The sequence below is a fragment of the Crinia signifera genome, chromosome 8, assembly GCF_055691185.1.
Source record: "Crinia signifera chromosome 8, ASM5569118v1, whole genome shotgun sequence".
In the NCBI taxonomy this organism is placed as follows: domain Eukaryota; kingdom Metazoa; phylum Chordata; class Amphibia; order Anura; family Myobatrachidae; genus Crinia; species Crinia signifera.
Window position 1 is genome coordinate 47623802 of NC_139224.1, and position 21140 is coordinate 47644941.

General features: G+C 43.0%; 2 protein-coding genes across 3 annotated transcripts in view; both read left to right on the plus strand.

Moving 5' to 3' along the window:
• The first annotated feature begins 1582 nt into the window (after positions 1 to 1582).
• Positions 1583 to 17025, plus strand: BOD1 (biorientation of chromosomes in cell division 1). 2 transcript variants are annotated; one of them, XM_083156307.1, is made up of 4 exons: positions 1585 to 1713; positions 10272 to 10366; positions 15819 to 15862; positions 15991 to 17025. In XM_083156307.1, exon 4 carries the CDS (start codon positions 16027 to 16029, stop codon positions 16537 to 16539), a length of 513 nt encoding a protein of 170 aa, XP_083012433.1. In that variant the 5' UTR covers positions 1585 to 1713; positions 10272 to 10366; positions 15819 to 15862; positions 15991 to 16026; the 3' UTR covers positions 16540 to 17025. The 2 variants fall into 2 exon arrangements, with proteins under 2 accessions (XP_083012434.1, XP_083012433.1); XM_083156308.1 differs by lacking the exon at positions 10272 to 10366 and having other exon boundaries at positions 1583 to 1713.
• The window catches only part of PTPDC1 (protein tyrosine phosphatase domain containing 1), a 68183-nt gene continuing 48627 nt past the window's right edge, over positions 1585 to 21140 (plus strand). Inside the window, exon 1 of the mRNA XM_083156306.1 lies at positions 1585 to 1713. The gene's annotated coding sequence lies outside the window, so the exon portion shown is untranslated. The remainder of the gene's footprint in view (positions 1714 to 21140) is intronic.

A 21140-nucleotide genomic window follows, 5' to 3' on the forward strand; every position in this document is an offset into this window, starting at 1 on the left:
CATACCTGTATGAAAGCTAGAATCTAGTTGGTTGCTATGGGTAACATCTATCGCTTCTAAGGCTTAAGCTGCCCATAGATGGTCCGTTCTGTACTATGAGATGCGTGCTCCTGTGCATCTCATCGTACGGTACAAAAAGTATGTGCTGCACATACTTTTTGTACTAGCTGTTCATCACATTGCATGCACAAGGCATGCGATGTGATGTGTACTATTTAAGTCCCGAACGGACCCGTTAAACGGACCGTGTATGGGCAGCTTTACACAGTAAATTTACACATATGGGTCCATACACAGAGTACAGTCCCTCTTACGAATGATATCCACAGAAGTGTGGTGCTGGCATCGGCAAGTGCATACCGCTCCGTCTAAATGCACAGACAACAGAGGAGGTCGTTAACGACCCACTGGAGCGCGCATTGGCCATTGTGCTGGGCGTACATACTAATTTGATCTCCCGGTGTGTACAGCACATTAGCCTTATGCTGCTTGGGAAGCCTTCCAGTGATGCCAGATTTTCCAGTTGATTTTAAGGTGACCATATACCAGTGTGATTTTGGGCAAGTTCGTCGCATTGTGCTGCTTAATCAGATGAAAATTGGCAAATCGCAGGTGTTTTACATCCGATTTAGTTTGCAAGTACTGCACTATACATTTATCGGACCTGCAACCCTTACTGGGATCACATTCCATATATCATATGCAAAAGGACCACATATGATGTATTGCTTGTGATCTAACTGCCGGGTAACTTGACAGGGTATTGCATGTGATACCTCACACAACTATATGGGGGCCTTATGCTGATTATTTTTTTTTTTTTTTGCACTATTGCCCCATGAAGTTGGGGAGTACAACTCCACATCGCTAGTGCCCTCATTGGCATGGCAGCTATAGTCTCCTAAAGTAATGCCAATGTGTCCAGAATGTATATGTAAAACATGATGGCTGTGCATATGTATTTTTCGAAGGCATATACTGTCTTAAGCCCTGTACACACACATCGATTTGCTTTTGATTCGATGTTAGATTCGATTTTCTATTAGATCTGGCATTAGATCTGTACTTTTGCATTAGATATCAAATTTTATATTGAATTTGATGTACATTCATGGTACATTTTGACACATTGGATTTATTAGATGGTATTCGATATTTCCTTGGCTGCACAGTAGATTTTTCTGTTGGATTTTTGTGAAAACGGGAGCACGCATCAAATCGAATGCAGATCGAAAGTGGCACAAAAAACATTTGATTTTTGTTTAGGTTCGATTCGATTTTGCTTCTATAAGCAAGTTTGAATTGAAAATCGATGCATGTGTACAGGGCTTTAGTTTTATTTGTTTCAAACCTAAAACAAGGTGTCACAAAATGCTTAAGGTGAGATTGTTTCTTTGTAGCTTTACAGTAAACTCTCAGAGATCAGCCCCTTGATTTGCAAGGCTTTACTGTGTAGTGCAAATCTGTTTAAGCATGTATTTTAGGATAATGATGAGAATAGATTGTGTTCGTCCCATGGGTTTATCTAAACAGACTGTTTTTTTTTTCCTTTTTTTTTTTTTTCTCTCTTTCTTGCTGATATAGGCAGCCCAAGGTCTCTGTCCTGCCCAGGGCTGAGCTGTTGCTTTGACTACCAGTAACTGTGTATACCGTAGACGTGGAATGTCTGCTGGCTTAGTGTTCCTGGTTGTTGGACGCTGTCCGTGGTGATAGGTAAGACCATATGCTTTTTTCCTTCTCTGTAAAACCTAGCCATGTTCTAGACACCTAAAGAGTGTTGTGTGATCTTTGCATAATTGTTCTGCAGACTAGGGAAGTTTATTGCAGTATTATTGTCTGTTGAATATGATACAGTGTAGTTCATGCAGTAGGTAATTGTGACATTTTTGCCTACTAGATTTATTTGGGGCTGTCAGCTGCCATATGCATTTTTTTTTATATTTACCTTTTTTTTTTTTTTTTACGGTCCATAAAGTCAAAGGGCAAATCTGATCTTGTCCATTTTGCAAGACCAATTTAATAACAGGAGTGGAAGAGCATAGATGTGCAGTTGCTAATAACAACTGATGTGATATACTTAGCTAGTATAAGACCAGTAACATATTGCAATTAACAGGTTGCAGCTTATGGCCAAATGTAGTGGCCTTGCTGACAGTAGCAATATTTTTGCAATGTGTGAGGTTGTGAGGCATCTGCGACCCAGATTGTCGTGGCAATAAACTGGGATTTAGTGAGAAATGGGTATTTTCTGCCTGACAAGTTCTTGCTCCTGCTATTACCCCCATTTGAGACATTAACACATTTTATTTTCTGTTGGCTAAGAACACCTCACTGTAATCTGTGAATCCAGGCTGCAACCAATGCAGGGGTGCCGGACGGAGTCCCGACAGTCATTTACCCGACGTCGGGATCCGGACTGTTAAAACACAGACAGACGGGTTCCCGACAGCCACCGAATATTCTCCCTCGTGGGGGTCCACGACCTCCATAGAGGGAGAAAAGAATAGGTGGCGAGAGTAGCGAGCCACCGTGCCTGCGAAGGGCTTTGTTGCGCTCGCCATGCTGTTTGAATCCAGCCAGTCGGGCTAATGACAGCCGGGATCCCGACTGCCGGAACCCTATATCACACCCCCAATGCAGTATGCTTCTGTGTTTATAGCTAGTTTGAATTCTAGGTCAAAATTTTAGTCCTAATGTGTATTATTCTTGCTTGCTGCCTTTTCAGTGGTATCAATCTTGATTGCGTAATCTTGATTATATAATTACCTACGTTGCAGAATGCTGATGCTCTGTTTGACACTGTTGTCTCATTATGAAATTGTATTAGCTAATGGTCTGATCAGTCTTCAATACAATGACATAGAGCGTGGCTGGGGTCACAGGGAGATGGCTTAATGGCACCCCCTGCTTACTATTGATTTTCAGTTATTAAAAGCAACAATCTGTTCACTTCCTTTGTTGAAATGTTTGTGCATTTTATTAATAGCATTTCAGACAATTCTTTTCATTTTCTCTGATTCACCATTCAACTGTGTGTCTTGTCTCTGCGCTATGCACTAATCTATAATGAGTGTGGCTAATCTGCAGCAGTCTTTTGGAGATATACAACTGAATGGTCTTCAGTGGTTGCTTCACAAAAGCTTTAGTCACATGGCGTCATTGTTGATTCCTGTATCGAGGATAGCTGATGGGATTAAGTGCTTGTCTTGAAAGCTTTTACAGCCTCGATCAAACGGAAAAGAGAGCGTGTGATGCGTAGTAACAGGTTGCAGGTTGCTATCTCGGCTGAAGAGCTGGCTTTTTTCTGCTGATGTTCTTATGTGTAGTGTCCTACTGTAAACCAGTGACATTTCATAGAAATATATTATACAGTCTCCAGTCTGTGGGATTTCAAATGTTGTAGAACAGGCTGGATATTATATACAAGGGTCAATACAATTGTCCACGTGGCGGCTAGCAGCGCGAGTATGCCTCACCTATATTAACTCTAAACTTGCTGATTTTGGTTGCAACTGCATAGGGCAAAACACAGAGGCATAGAAGTATGAAGCAGTGATAAGGGAGAAGTGGCCCATGGCAACCAATCATCACTAACGTAACATCTGTAATTTGCATAATATAACATTTTGCAGAGCAGCTGATTGGTTGCCATGGGCCACTTCTCCTCTGGCTCGTTTCTCCTCCCTTATCACTGCTTCATACATATACCCCTCAGGTATAAGAGATGGATGGCAAGCTTAGGAGACATTGCCCAAATTTCCATGATGCCGCAAAACTGCTTACCCTTTCTCAGAATTGAATTTTCCCCAAAAAGTGAATGAAGTTATGAATAAAGCTGAGTGTGTGGCAAATAGTACTTCCTGGGGGAAAACTAATACTACACTTTATGAACACATCTCATAATTGGCGGTGTAAATATCCAATTGCAATAGTTATTGGATGACCTATCTGGCTCCTCAATAAATAGCTTTATTCCACCAATGATATGCAATGAAATAAAACAAGTCTATACATGGTGCAGATAGGACTTTATGGGGGTTCTTTGGCAAATTACCTCACACACCGCTGTACAGATGTTCTACAGGAAATGAATGTAGAACACTGCATCTATATGGAGAGCAGGCAGTGATTGTGGCCATTTCCCACTGCAAAATTCCAGTGTGGATGCCATGGCGACACTGACGTTTTGCGCTGTTTAAGTTTCCGTTCACTTTTTTTGTTTCTAAAATAATTGTATCCCGCAGGCTTAATGACAAACTATTGCACAGCCTTAAAAATCACCACCTGCGTGAACTATTTATACTGTATATTTTTTTCCAGGCTTCTTAAATGTGGCTTGTACATTGTCTTTGGTAATAGATAAAGGTCTGTTCATTAGGCCAGGTCTCTCAGCTGGAGATAAGAGGATCACAACATGAGTTTTATCTGGTAGTGAGCTGCTCACAGATCAGTGTGTGTCAGGCATCCTGATCTTTCACGTGACTGTTCGTGATGAAGAGAGGATTATGGTGAAGATTTGTCAGACCTTGGAGACCTGATAAAGTACTAACCAATTACCTCCTAATGGGGCGATTTCAGGGCATTTGGTAAGCAATCTAGTGCGATGCCCCAACATAGCTCCGTTAGGCCGGTTTCACACACTCCGGCTCCTGCCAGACGGTGAAATCCCGCACGGCCAGGGAGCCGTGCCGCACACATTAGTTGTGAATGGACACTATTGTGCCCATTCACACGGGACGGCCACGGCCCGGCCGCACGGCTGCAGCCGGATCCCGCCACTGGAAGGGACGGCTGCCGGGCTGTGGCCATCCCCACAACACAAACTAGTGTGTGCTGCACGGCTTCCTGGCCGTACGTGTTTTCGCCGTCCGGCAGGAGCCGCAGTGTGTGAAACCAGCCATATGGCATCACTGGAGGTCTCTGGCCTTGACAGATTGCTCAGCACACAGCGCTATCACATGGTTATTAACCCCAAACTGCCGTAAGTACAGGAGTACTATATATGGTAGTCTGTCCCTGTAATCTACCCTTATGAACCACTGGGGAAAGCACAAAAAACTAATGTGTGAGTGTTTTTGGAGTGGCGTGCAGAGATAATAAAGTGGGTGGAGATAAAGTACTAGCCAATTGGCTCCTATATTTCATTTCCTTGATTGTGTTTGAAAAATTACAATGAGGAGCTTTTTGGCTGGCACTATATCTTGGTCCCCTTTATATCTCTACAAGAACATAGCCTCGGTTGGATGGGGCATGGTGTTCAGGGATGCCCCCATTTCCATGACTCTGGAGGCACTCGCTGCACTGTGAACATAAGCATAGCATCCGTGAGAGACTCCTCCCTCCTTTGTGGGAACATTTAATGCTCCGTTAACTCCTGCAGGGAACAGCGATTGCTGCTATCTGGAGACAGACAGAAGGCAGGGTTTCCCTCAGTGGGTAGAAAAAAACCCAGCCCCCGTCTGTTTTCAGATACCTCTACATCCAGTCACAGACAGACTTCAAGGTGGAGGGATTTCACCGGGAGGCGGGACACAGGTGCGCTCTGAGGTAAGCGGGGTGGCGCATCCATAAATCTAGGGATCAAATTTACAGTTTAAAATGGGGCACTGCGTGATGCCTCACTAAAGCAGCCTAGCGGGAATGCAATATACACATAGATCATACAAAAGGGGAACCTATAACATCTTGAAAATTGATTGAACACAAATAGTGATTTTGGGATAGATCATGTGATCCAGCTAATACATGCTGAACATCTTTATACTTTAAAGTGGATAATTAATTCACGCATGGTTTTCCCGCATGTGCTGTTTTAACCATGCACCATTTTCACTTGTTTTGTCTTGTGTTTTTGTTTTTTTTTAAATATACTTCGCTTGTTTTAATTTAACTCATTAAAAGTTACATTCTATGATTGTATTCTCTTGTTGGTGCAGTACACAGAGACAAATCCTTTCCTTTAATTTCTCAGCTATTCTACTTTAATGTGTCTGTGGTAGCACACCCCTGAGTACCTAATGGGCACTGTCCCCATAAAAAAACAGAGGGCCTTAATGATATTGGGTGGGATGTTCTTACTTCCACAGACCAGCTCCACCGTACATCGCCGCCCTTCGCATACATAATTATCGCATATGCTGTAACATATGCGATAATTATGGCAAAGGACAGCTCTTGCATTACGGTGCTGTCCTTTGCGGTGAGTCAGCAGGTCCCATCGGGACCCGGCGGCTCCCCCCTCCCTCCCTCTCTTACCCGGCACTGTGCTCAGTGCGCTGCTGCGGCAGGGGGGCTGGCACTCTTCCTCCCTGCACCCTGAAGAGGATCATAGTGCAGGGAGGAGGAGGTCACCGGTCCGGGCAGCACAGCTCTGTGCTGCCCGGACACAGGTGAGGGGGGGGATCGCGTTAGAAGCCCATAGGCTTCTATGGGGCATCGCCAGATTTTTCTGGCGATGCCCCCTGCCGCGGGATGCTTAGAGCATCCCAAAATGCGGTAAAAACCCTGATAACTGGGTTTTTTACCGCATTTTTAGTTTAGAGAATCTCCCCCATTGTGATTTATTAAGCGCGCGCACAATCTTGTGCGATTGAACCCCACACAGAATCTCTATAATGGGATTTAACCTGTAATTACTGGTTTATAACTGATCAGTGTATGATTAAACAATGAGGTGGTGTCACATTGATAACTGGGGAAAAAAACGATTATATACAGGAAGATTGCAGTGCTTGTTGTGTATCATGGTAACGAGGCTTCATTTGGTGATTTGCTTGGTTACACTAACTGATTTGTTAAGAAGACAACAATATGAACATGTTTGTAATAAGTATAGAGTTGGCTTTCTACATAGAAATATGTGGTCTTCTATACCAGTTATGTTTGTTTAAACATAGAGACTCACATAGCAGAGAGAGGTTATTGTGCATGTTTTAGTTCATTGTGACAGATAAGCTTCTAATATTACTGCTTGTCAAAACGACATCCATTAGTAATTACACCCAGCTGTCATCTCCACCCAGCTCTGTTGTTGGGGATAATAATGTGACGCTCGACATTGTAATATATTATTGAAATCTAGATCAAACTGTAACAGGAATTTCAGCGTAACTTTGCAGATACGGCATACAGTACCTTGATGGGGTAAATGAGCAAAATGGACAAAAACAAAATGGTCTGCTTGTGAATGTGCTGCAAATGCTGCTACCGTGTGATGAATATAGGTGTGTCCCCTTATATCTAGCCAGTACACTATGCCGCCTGTCTTTTTTTTTTTTTTTTTGGTGTCGTTTTCAATTCAGTCTAACACACAGATGTACAAATGTCAAATGTATCTGCATTCTAATGGAACAGTTATGTGTTACTGTAATTAAGATGCACCTTCAAGCAAAACAAATGCACCATGCAGGTTTAGTAGCACGGAACTTGGCATGGCGAGAAGGGATGATAACGGCAGCAAAAGTGTATGAGGATGCATATGTATGTAACCATACCTGTGGGCCATTGGCATTGTGGTTGTGTAAAAACAGCAAGTGCAAACCCCTTATGACACTGCAAATAAGCGCCATGAGGCATACCAGTATTTTTACTAATGCAGCCAGATGCACCTAGTACTACGCTTTAAACAGCCATCGCCCTTCTGTGAGGTTTCCAGTGTGTGCACTACATGCCATATATTTTATTTCACATTGGGTGAGATGTACTAAGCCTTGAAAAGTGATACAACAAAGAGTGATAAACAACCAGCCAATCAGCTACTACCTGTCATTTTTCAAACCCAGCCTGTGGCATGGCAGTTAGGTGCTGATTGGTGGTTTATCACTCCATTTGATAACTTTTCAAGCTTAGTACATCTGGCTCATTAGCCTCCAGGTTTTTGTGATTTATAAATGAACACCAGTCCTTCAAATAATGTTTATTCTTGAATAGTGCATCTTCCAAAACCTGTGCATTTCCTCTTCCTGCCTGGGGTGGCGCTTCTAGCACATTGTGGTCTGTATTTAAGGACTGATATGCAGACCACTAGAACCAAGACAGTTCAGAGCAACACCCCAGGCACTGCACAGGTTTTCAAAATGCATAATGCTAGGATGAACACTACTTAGAGTATTTATAGATCAATGCAGTCATCCCTCAGGTAAGGAGGCTGACCTCTTAAAAACGTCTCTTTTTGTAAACCAGACCCAATGAAATGTAATAGGCTGGATGGGCAGTAGCCTACTAAAGGGTGTTTTGATGCAGTTCAGCCTCCTTGCCTGAGGGGTGGAGAGTGGATGATTTTGTTTTCAACTACACCTTAGTTGTTCTGTAATATAGGTGTTACTCTAGTACTTGCATGTATTTGTGTTCTTGACATTGGATCACAATTTTTATTGTTTTAATCAAATATGAAATAATACTGCATGATACTTTTGCTAGGTAAGTACACATTGTAATAAAAATGAGTGACAACAACTGTGCTGTTGATTGTTATGTAAACATTATTTTTATACTTAAACAGTCAACATAATTAACAAATGTGTGTGTTTCTGGGAAGCTCTGCTCCAGTCCTAGGTTGGAAATCCTAACCATCCTTCTTAGGGTGCCCATACACCGAGCAGATTTCGGCCGATTGCAATAAATCGGGCCAAATTGGCTTGTTTTGATGTCCCGTGCGCGTCTGACCTGCTAGCCATCCGACCACCCGTCCTGGGACCTCTTTCCCATGAAGCGGGGGGCGGGGTCTGGCTAGCTGTGATCAGGCAATGGCGACTGGAAAGCGGCAGGGTGCAGGCAGCAGGGTCCCTGCGGTGCTGGTCAGTGGGTCTGTGCGGCGGATGTGAACTTAGTGAGTATCGATATTTGCCGAGCAGCGGTGCGGGAAGAGCTGCTGAATTTGAAAGCACTGGTCGGACGCAGATTGACTGAATTTCAGCCAATCTGCATCAGGTCAGTGTTTTCAAATTCAGCAGTCCCATGTCGATACCCGGCGGATAGCGCTACTCCGTTCCCATCCACTGCACGGACCAGCTGACTTGATGCCCAGTGCTGCAGGGACCCTGTTGCCCACCCCGCCGTTGCCAGCTCCTCAGGGATATACATGCAATAAATCGCAACGCAATTTATTGCATGTATAATTTGGCACATGAAGTGCCAAATCGTAAGCAGCCTCCCGGGGAGCTGCCGGGGGTCTTTCAAGAGCAAACTGGTCCGACTTAATGGTTAATATTAAAAATGCCTCCACTTTTTCTTTTCTAGAAGTTTTTTGTGAGTTTACCACTATTACGTCAAACACTCATCTAGTATGTGATATCTTTTAACCCCAGTGGATATATCCTTCAAAGTAGTGGTTGTGATATTTACTATTGGAGAATTGTAAGAACTTTCAGCTAAAGTTCTAGTGCTGACGCTCCAACTCCCAGTTTGAGTGACCAAGGCTAGGTGTTTTCACACATTTCAGCTCGCACCCCAGGAAGCGGAGAGCTAAAACGTTTACTCTCACATGCTGCATCTGTGCCCGAAAGGTGCAACAATTGCGTCATCTAGTGGCAGCCCAAGGGAAAAACAAATAGCATTTTGCCCGATAAACTGCTGTTTCTAGAGTCATATAAATGGACATTATCTGACTTTTCAACATTCTAAATATATGTTTTATCCAAATATCTGTTTTTGGAACGGATACGGGTATTTGGTGACCTTTTGTGCGTACGGATGGTGTAATGGTTAGCATTACTGCCTCACAGCGCTAAGGTCATGGATTCGATTCCAACCATGGCCCTAACTGCGCCGTTTGTATATTCTCCCCGTACTTGCGTGGGTTTCCTCCGGTTACTTCAGTTTCCTCCCACAATCCAAAATATACTGGTAGGCTAATTGGCTCCCAACAAATTAACCCTAGAATGTCTGTCTGTCTGTGTGTGTGTGTGTGGTAGGGAATATAGATTGTAAGCTCCTCTGGGGCAGGGACTGATGTGAATGTTCAAATATTCTCTGTAAAGCGCTGCGGAATATGTGTGCGCTATATAAGTAAATGTTAATAAATAAATACGCTGCAAGTCTGGATTTTAAAATAAATAACTGTAGTTTAATCACTATGGATTATGCTGGAGGTTAAAGGTAAAAACTTATTATAAAATGTAGACTTTTGGCTAAGGCGGCTTCCTGCATTGTTCTTCACTCGCCTCGTGCAGCGCCTGTATAGGAATACATTTCTGCAAACAAGCAATTGACGTCTCTGCACCGGCGGTGTGGGTGCTGCTTCCGTGAAGTCATTTGTCCCCACTCTCTTCCAGATTTCAGCATGTCTTCTGGAGTGCTCAGTTTAGGGGAACACTGAGCCCACCTCACACTTGAGCACACTGTTGGGATTGCGCCTTTTCATTTCCAGGTGGGTAAACATCCTGTCACATGTAAAATGCTCACATTTCAAATACCAGAAATATAATGGGGGATTGGTGTGAGAGAAAGTTGGGAATATTGCCCACACCAACAGCTTCTGTCATTTCAAAGGCTGCGCAAGTATCTTAGGACATCGGCATCCAAATGACCATTGGTTGCTTCGGGGGACTTCTCCACTTTATCTCTCTCCAATGTGTTCTTGATATAAATCAAGCTTAGCCAACATATTTCTCTCTAGATGCTTGTTACACTACATATACCAGCATGCTCTGTCACTGTTTTAGCATTCCCTAATAGCGATACTGTGGCAGTGCATGCTGGGATTTGTAGTGCAACAACAGCTGGAGAGCCACAGGTTGGATATGCCTTATCTGAAACGGGGAACTTTTATGGAAGCTGTTTGGCAGGAAAGTGTAAAACACGAGGTGTTCCCCTAGCAACCCATCAAAACTGTATTCACTCTCATGTACTCTAATTGCAGTATAAAATCCCTCCATTTCTACACAATGAATGTGAAACCGTTACGTAAATAACCCAAGTGTTGTATTGTTTGGTGCCTTTGTTTTGCATGCATAAGGGTTAGTAGAATGTGTGGATGATCATAATGTATTGCCCACATATACAGTATTAGCCGTATGGCTTTGTCAGCTGTCAGCAAGGTTAACAAAATGGTTCATACGTAACCTTCATTAAGAGCAATGAGTCAGTGTTTGCTAACTTATTCATGAAGCATTGATGACGTTCATACAGACCGATACTGCTTCCACACCGCAAATGTAAGGTCGCACCGGGACTGTGAAACGGTTCAGTCTCGGACCCTGCATGTGCGGTCTGTTCAGATCGCATAAGTAAACCGACGACAATGTTGCCACTGACATCATGTGGGCGTCATCAGGGGCGGGGGAGGAGGCGGCGCTTAGAGCTGGCACTGCTCCAATGCCCTACCTCCTCCATAGTGTGAATGGGAAACTGGTCACTCGACCCGATTAACCCACACTGCCCAGCAAAATGGCAACGAACCGGTAAGGACCCTTCTTTTTACCTGGTTCGTATTGCCATGTTGCTACCGGTTAGCTGTAACCGGTAACCCCTTTCACATCACTCAAATTACCGGGTTGAACCGGCATGAACTCTGTAATTTTGTGCGATGTGAAAGGGGTATGAGTGCTCAGTCCATGCTCTAAGTTTGGGATAGGTAAAAGAGCTGCAACAGCTGGATTGCTGCATGTTGCTTACCCTGGTTCTAGGTATATCAGATTTATTATTGTTAATAATCATTACAGTCCTTTTGCATTTTTTTTTGTATGCATGCAAAAGAGTTTTACTCTGGGCAGAATTAGACATTTTCATGTCAATAGAATTGCACACCAGTGAGTTGTCTCAATGAGCTCCCGCTGGGGCAAAACTAGGTTTGAATCTATGTAATATGTCGGTGACCTAAAGACCTACATTTGCTGCCTCCCTGTGGTGAGCTTGGACATTACTGACCTGCTCCGACATATTGCCAGACTGATCCTGGTTGGTGATGCTCTGCATACTGTGAGAATAAATATTTGCCCTCTCTACATATAATGAAATTGGGTATAATTGGTAGAATTCTACCCGTAGTAAGACAAACAGGTCTCTGCCAGTGCATGACTGCTATAACCTCTATGGCGAGTAGTGCTTAGGATTTACTAAATATCTGCAGTTGGCTTAAATGGGGCACATTTGTGTGTCCATCTCAGAACTAGTTGGCTAGTAATTACTATGACTGTCAAGACTCTATACCATGCCATGTTCTGGATGGGTGGTGGCATTTTCATTCAGGCCGTTTTATGCTGTCTTGAATACATGTCTACGCCATGTTATATTACTTTCTTAAGGTAGCTAGTTATTTTTCAATTGGACAGTCCTGATAACTTATTCACTGATTGACTACGGTTCTCCCTTTCATTATGTTTGACCTTATTTGTCTGCTGTCAAATGTGGTTTCAAAAATAGAATAGTGTGTGTTTTCCAGTTATCTTCAGGAATCATTAGTACAACCAGTAGATGTTTGTCAAATCCCTCACCTGTGCTCCAGCTAGACCAGGGCTGGCCAAACCTGTGGATCTATAGTAGGAATGAATGCAGCACATTTGAAAATGTGAAGTAATGACTACAGCTGTGCACCAACTAGGTGATTTTGGAAAACCTGGACCGTTGGTAGATCTCGAGGAACAGTTTGGTCACCCCTGAGCTAGATGATCTGGAAAACATGTACTGCTAGGGTTCACAAGTACTGAGTTTGAGCAACCCTGATCTAACTAAACCCTAAAACTCACTAAAGCTTCTAAAAATGAAGAGGTGAAAACCAATAAGATTTTGTCTATCATTTAGAAACTGGTCTCTATGGGCAACATCCCCCTTAGTGTCAATTGCAAGGTCCCTCGGCACACACATCTGGATGTTGCGGTACAGGAAGCATTACTTGTCTTTTCTGCATGCACAGAAATAAGCAGGGTTTCATATATCCTGGGGTGATGCCTGGTGGCATGCTCCTATATAACTTCACATTTGATTAATTGTAGCGTCTAGCAAAAATGCAAGTAAATCTATTTTGAGGTACAGTTTATTGAGTTTTTGTACCTCGTCTATCTTTTGAGCTAATTGTGATTGTTAATTGATAAGTTCAGTTTTACAGCATTATTATAAGGAAGAAAGCCGGGATGTATTAGGTTGCCAACCTGTCTCCATATACCATATTTTCAACTTAACAATTTTAACAGCGTTGGTCCTGTTTATACCAGGGCTGGCAGTAGGAAATTCTCATCTACTAGGAACTGATTGCTGTGGTGACGTAATGAAATTCATTAGTTGGATAGGGTACGGAACCCTTCAGATATTTGTTTTTGGAATGAGACCCATGTGGGTCTCTTCTTTTAAAGCACAGTTCTGGGATCATTAACTGTTTTCCTACCTGTTTTAAACAAGTAAAGTTTTGTGCTTTCATCTAACCATGATGGCAATTCTCCAATGTGCTGTAGTTGGCGGTTAGCATTCTGTAGATTAGAACAGCTGATGCACCCACTCTCTGTGGAAGCACCACTGACCATGGTGACAGACACAGATGGGAATGGTGGGGGTGGTAGCGAACAGACGGACCCTTTTACTTCAGTACCGGTATCTAGTGTTATGAGCAAAGGGTTCCCAAATGTCAGGGGGGCATGGCACTATTTTACGAATGGGAACTGATTGCATCCTCCTCCTCCTCAGCATATTTGTGCTACTTTTGGCTGTCGCACACATTCCCAGTGCTCCATATTGGCCCTTATTCAGGTTGACTCGCACGTCTGGGAATTTCGCAGGCTTGGCGAGTCCACCAGTCGCCGCCCCTCCCTCCCCTCGCATGGCGCTATTACTAACTGGCATGTGAATGGATGATTAGCATACTCAGCCATTCGCAGCCTTGCGTGCGGCCACAAAATTATTCGATGGTCAAGGACCATCAAATGATTTTTGTAGCGCTTGCTAATGTAAGACACCGCTTTGGTGTCTTACATATTCGAGTGCCTGTACGGGAAGTGGATCGCCATACCCGTGTCATTGGGGAATTACCATGGGAACCCCAATGAAACGCTCGGTGTTCCCATTGGCGAATCCCCTGGCCCGCAAACCCCCGCTCATGTGCGAGCACCAGTGAATAATCTATTCGATTTACACAGCGGCTGCACATGCGCATAACCGACTAAGCGCAGTTGCAAAACATCGATCCCCTGCGCGAACACGCAGGGGAGCGAATGAAACTGAATAAGGGCCATTGTATGATAAGGAGCTGAATGGAGATTTGGGTAAAGGGACATTCCTTTTTAATTGTCTAATGTGCAGTCACACAACCATTTTTTAGTTGGTCGATCTGTGTTCGGGGCAATTCAGATGGTTTGTAGCTTCAGCCTACAAACTTGGCAATCTAATTCTTGCTGCTTGTATTTCGAAATTCACCTTGTAATACCACAAAACATTTTAGGAAAGGAAAATGCAACATTTAAGTTTAAATAGAAAATGTTACTGTAACGCAGTAATTCTCTACCCTCAGCATGTCATGTATTGAGGATTTCTGTCTGTGGAAGCAGGTTAGATAATTACTGATGCAGCAAAAAAAAAAAAAAAAAATCCCCGCTGTATGTCTTAAGAAATCCACAAAACGTAACCTGTTGGTGGTATGTGAAGATGGGAGTGGAGAACCACTGCTGTAAGGTGATTAAAAAAGGTTATTAGGTTAATCATCCAATGAATGAACTGTTAAGGGAATTATTTAAAAAAATAAATAATGGGGTGTAGAAGATAAAATCATAAAATCGTTTTTAATGTTGCGAGACCTGTACCATATTGAAGTAATCAAATATTACATATAAAAATAGTAACTGGTAATTTACTGCTGGCTAATTGATCGCCTGGGACTTTTCAGTGATCCCTAGCACTTATTGGGGATTTTTTTTTTAATTACACCAACAGATTTATAAAGAAAAATCCCTAATAACCAGCAGTATATTGTGTGCCACGAGCTTGTTAACACAAGAATCCGTGAACTTATCACGTTAATGCCCGTTAACACGTGGTGACGTTTGTTAACATGTTAATTTATCAGTCGTTTAATTTATCAGTTGTTAATTTATCAGTTTAGTCAGCACGGTACCTTCTTTCTTAACGTTCATTAACGTTCATTAACTTAATTAACTTAATATGGGTAATGGAATTCACACCTTCAAAGTATAAAATGATATGCTAGTTATTGGCTGAGGATTGTGAAGCTTACCTAAATGCATTAAACCTGTAACGGTGCCGATACACTAGGGCAGTGGTTCTCAAAGTCGGTCCTCAGGACCCCACACGGTTCACGTTTTCCAGGTAACCCGACAGGTGCACTAATTACTGACTGACTCATTTAAAAGATCGTATATACTTCACTTGATTCTGTGAGGAGACCTGCATAACATGCACTGTGTGTGGTCCTGAGGAGCGACTTTGAGAACCTGTGCACTAGGGCTATCCACATGCGAATGGATCACGTTTTATGCGATTGCGGTGGTAAATTGCATAAAAAGCCTCCAAATCGCATGTTGTTGACATGCGGTCCGATGCAATGCGCGGCCTCCTGCGCATTGCATCGGCACCTGAGGGTTGTGCGGGCTGCAGGTCAGATAAGACGCATCGCAAAGCCTTTAGGCAGACATGGCTGGGATTGCAAATGGTTTATAGGAGATTCCTGGGTGGCTCAAGGGGGCATTGCGGGCAGCTTCTCCCCTCGTAATGTATTGGCACCTGAAATCCTCATTCATTAATGGGTAATGTTCATGCAGTGACTGGTTCACCCTACATTTCTTTTACATAAACCTTTTTTTTTCTCTGCTGCCTTTTGTGCACATTTTTGTTATTTAAGTCTTGGTTTTAATTTCCTATTCTTTTTGTTTCTCTTCTAGGATACTTCTAGGATACCAATCTGTTTTCCTTACTGCTTGATCAGGTATGTATTTTAGTAGTTTCATTTTACAGATTGTACACAGATATGAAATATAGATAATGTATATAGATGTTAAAGTTTTATGTGGGGAACTGTTTGACTCAATTATTATTATTTTTTTTTCCACCTAGTAAAAAAAAGAAAATCTGACCGGGCTGGAAAAAACCATGGCAGAGAGTGGTAGTGGTACAAGTGCCTCAAATTCCGTTGGGGGTGTGACAAACGTGGCCTCTCTTCCCCCTGGGGATGCCCATCTCATTGCTTTGATTGTCGAGCAACTGAAGAGCCGTGGTCTTTTTGATGGATTTCGTAGAGATTGCTTAGCTGACGTCGACACAAAGCCGGCTTATCAAAACCTCAGACAGAAAGTGGACAACTTTGTCTCCACGCACCTCGACAAGCAGGAGTGGAATGCTGGAATGAACAAAAACCAGCTCCGCAATGGGCTAAGACAAAGCGTCACTCAGTCCGGGATGCTGGAAGCCGGAGTTGATAGAATTATTTCACAGGTTGTGGATCCGAAACTCAATCATATATTCCGACCACAGATAGAAAAGGCTATCCAAGAGTATTTGGAGGCTCAGACGCAAGAGGATGTTGTGCCGGGTCCACCTCTGCGCCCACCACTTCCTGAGCCTGAAGAGCAAGACCCACCTGTGCCCTCTCAATGTGCCTCTTAGAACATTCTCTCTTTAAAGATTACAAAGCTGCATCTGCAATGCCAATGAGCTACCTATAGCAGCGTGCAAGGTAGCTTACGTAAAGGGTAGGCGAGAGCTGGAAGATGAGCACCGAGCATGGGTGTTCATCATTGGTAGTGTTAGATACGTAATCTAGAGGTTTGAGGTAATATGACAAACAGGTAGGACAGGGTTAAGCATTGGATAAATCCGATGCCATATGAACTATTTGTAGTTGTGTTTTTTTTGTATTTTTGCATGTGACAATATTTACTGTATCAAGAAGGGTTGGAATTGTTAATTCAGGCATAATTAAATGTAATTGGTGTACAATAGACTACCTACAGTATCAGTTGAATGTACGAGTGTCGCCATTTCAAAATGCCAAAATGCACTGAGCTTTTATTTCTGAAACTTTTTTTTATTGATACTTGTTGCTTTCAATTTTGAATAAAGCCTGACACAATAAAGTTTTTTTCTATTTAATTGAAAATTCTTTTGACTTAAATGTTCTACTTTGTTTCTACTTACGCTGCTCACACTTGACATACAGTGGGAGCCACTGCCCTCTTTCTCTATAATTGGATTACTCTGCTAATCCCCTACTCTATTGTTCTATGTATTGTATTGCATCTGAGAACAATAGGATAGCCATGGCAGTACCCGGAGTCTCCTCCTCCCCTGCAGCCGGAAGGACATCCCCGGCTTTGACATGCTGCTGCTGGAGAAGGAGCAGCAAGGAGGACGGGGAGGGGGGTCTGCTTCTGCGGTGCTCGACGGGTGGTGATAGAAAGCCATAGGCTGTCGCCACCCCAAGGAGACGATACCCTGCCTTGCAAAGCCCGGGTGGGCAGACGGATCTTAGTACATTAGAAAATGCAGTAAAACCCCCAAAATGGGTTTCCCCTTAGTACATCCCACCCAAAATACTCTGCAATGGCTAATAGAAGTGCAATGGGCAAAGCAGACCTACATGCCCAAAATTACATAATTGCAGCTCAAATCTGCTAGTCTGGGGGGGGGGGGATGAGGTGTTGTTGGCATTTGCAACAGCGATTCTCCTTCCTTGCAGCCAATCAGAATGTCCCCTTAGGCTATTTTTTATTTATGGTCATTTATGTTGAGTTGCGTGGATGCGTAAAGAAGCTGTCCCAGATTGTGCTTCAGCGGTACATGCAATGCTTTTCTGCTCACTAAATCATCTGACTGGTTACCATGGGAGTCTCATTACACTATGTTTAAATCTGTACAGGAAATAGAAAAGGGTACTTGTTTCCTAGAACGGCGCCCACTAAGCTATTTGCTTAGTCGGGTACACTGCGTAGGGAAATCGCATCGCATGGGCCATTTTACTGCCATGCAATGCAATTTTTTTTTCTCCATGTAATATTAGGTATACAATAATGTGATTGTATGTCATAAAATGAGGTTTTACACACCTCTCCCCCCCCCCCCCCCCCCACTATCCATGCCACCCCGCAGCAGTACGCGTTCTACGACTTTTTCATACCCCCACTATCCATGTCTGCATGGAGTTGATTATATATAGTTTGGCGAGCCACCGAGGCCGAAGCATGGCGAGCGGATGCGGAATACATGTAAAGTTATCTGCGTCCCCTCGCGGGGCTCGCCACACTATATAAAATTAACTCCACGCCGACATGGATAGTAAGGCTATGAAAACGTCGGAGGACGCGTAGCGCCGCCCCTCGCGGGGCTCGCTGCGCTCGCCATGCTTTGGGGTGGCGGGGTGTGTAAAACATCATTGTATGTCATACAATCATATCCTTGTATAGCTAATGTAATGGCATCGCACACCCTATAAAATCGCATGCGATTTTGCGGGCGATGCGATCCCCTGGGGCACACAGAGCAGTAAATAAATTACATTAAAAAAATCGCATCGCACGCCACTAAAATGGCACACGCGATGCAATGCGATTTCCCTACGTAGAAAATCTGGACGCCGTTCTAGGAAACAAGTACCTAGAAAAGGTGCTCCCTTGCCTGGCGCACTAATCCACCACAATTTAATGTGTAATAAAAGTTTAACTTCTTACCCTTTGAGTGCCAAGTGGTTGTCAAAATAGGTGTAAAAATCGCCATGCAAACATTCATCATAATGACCTGTAATATTTACATTATATAGGAAATCAAATTTTTTTTAACGCATCATATTTTTATTTGAATTTATATAACAAATGTGAGAGACTGTTGCATTCTTAGCAGATATTTTGAACATCTCACAGGGTTAATAATATAAAATAATAGACCTCACCTGACAAACCTCTGAACACATACGTAGAAACTTATTGATAGGAACACATTATTTTGGTAACAAAAGTTGTGTACAATATTAGTGCTCTGATTCATTAGCCAATAGCTAGTGTTATGAACCAAAACATCTCTAAAGTTATACAGGAAAAATCATCAGAGTGTATGGCTCAAGTACATAGGTTCAAATAGTCTGACAATGTTCAGAAACAACAACAATATCTATACAGAACTAACAGGATGGACTACAGAGAAACCTGCTGTACAAGACGAGTGTTAAGCTCCGAATTCAATAGCAAAGGAAAAAATATGAACAGTGCTGGGTTTCAATGAGTAAACCATACCATTAACGGCTGTATGAATAAATATGAAATATGGCACAAAGATAAAACAAGACAAATATTTGTAAGGCCACTATAAAATAGTTGCTGACTGGGTGCTAATTAACTATATATATATATATATATATATATATATATATATATATATATATATATATATATATATATATATATAGTATGTGTGTGTGTGTGTATATATATATATATATATATATATATATATATATATATATATAATTATATAATTATTTTAGTGTCACTATTTGTATTGTATATACATGAGCGGCAGTTCTCTATATGTACAAGTGTATATACAAATAAACTGTATTATATCTGAACCCAAAAAGAAATACTGGACTCCTTATATAAACAGGAAAAATGCAATAAACCAAAAGGTGGAGAGACTGCGCTAGGTGAAAGTATTTGAACACACCATGGATGGATACACATGCAAAATGACTGACTGGAGACTGTTTCAATTTATAAAAGTAACAAATATTGGTTCTTGTTTCCTAGCACGGCGCCCCGATGTCCATCGTAGGGCATCGCATAGCATGCCATATAGCTGCATGCGATGAGTTTTTTTTAATTGTACAGGCACCCTGATGGGTGCTTACAATGTTAAATGCACCCCCACTATCAACGCAAACCCGAAGCGCGGCGAGCGCAGCAGTACACGTCCTCCGACCTTTTCATACCCCCACTATCCACGTTGGCGTGGAGTTGATTTTAGATAGTGTGGTGTATTACTTTACATGTATTCCGCGTACCCTCGCAGGGCTCGCCACGCTTCAGGCTCGGTGGCGAGCTGCGCTCGCCACACTATCTAAAAATCAAGTCCACACCGACGTGGATAGTGGGGGTATGAAAAGGTCGGAGGAAGCGTACCGCTGCGCTCGCCACGCTTCGGGTTGGCGTTGATCCTGGGGGTGGCGTTGACATTGGGGGGCCCCATCAGGGTGCTTGTACAATCAAAAATCGTATACCATCGCATTGTATGCCATACGATGCAATATTTTATTGTACAATATCGCATCGCATCGTATACCATATTAAGTGTTATGGTATACGATGCGATGGGCGCCGTGCTAGGAAACAAGTACCCAAATATTATATTTTTGCAATGGTAAATTAAATTAAACTAGGTAAGCCTAAATAGAATATAACTAACAATACATGTATATAAAATATTTTTCTATAATACAAAATCAATATAAAACTTTGTATCAGAATATTGCACTTTTAGTCCGGTTTCTAATAAAAAAAAGATAAACAAAGATAAAACAGACCCATGTCAATAGAAACTACAGATTTAGGAAACCAGCACCAGGCTCTTGGATCAGTTCTGTTACAAAAATATGCAGTGGGAGGGAACCAGCACCGGGTTCCAATAGTCAGTGGTGTCATGCCACAGCTGGAATGTCCCTCGGCTGTCACTTGATTACACTGGTTGGACAGCCCTGGACAGGGAACCTGGGGAATTGGGCTGTCAGAGAGACCTCTGGATATGATTTGAAATCTGCAATTTTTTTATTATTATTTTTGTCACGGCAAATCGCACACTACTACATGCGTGATTTTTTTTACCATTTTTGACCAAAAAAATTGCACGTGACTAAAATCGCACCCTATTACATCTCGGTCAAGGAATTGTAGTGGCCAGAAGAGGGGTATCAATGGATTGGTAGCTTAATATATTTTATATATATATATATATTAAGCAGGGGAGGGGGTGATGCGGCGATGGCTGCAACGGCACTCCACGGGGGGGGGGGGCGGGGGAGAGTTGCAGCATTTCACTCCATGAGGGGGGGGGGGAAGCCGCAGCGTCGCTCCATAGGGAGGGGGAGAGAGATGGAGCAGCCTCTCACTCCAGGGGGGGGGGGGGGGGGGGGGGAGAGGGAGCCGCTCACCTCGATCCGGGTGGGGGGGGGCTGCTCCCAAGTGGCCACCCTCCAGAGGCTGGCGCCCCAGGCAAATGCCTAA

What these genes read in the sequence shown, in the direction of transcription:
- BOD1 (XM_083156308.1), top strand. Translation starts at nt 16,027, where the DNA reads ATGGCAGAGAGTGGTAGTGGTACAAGTGCCTCAAATTCCGTTGGGGGT.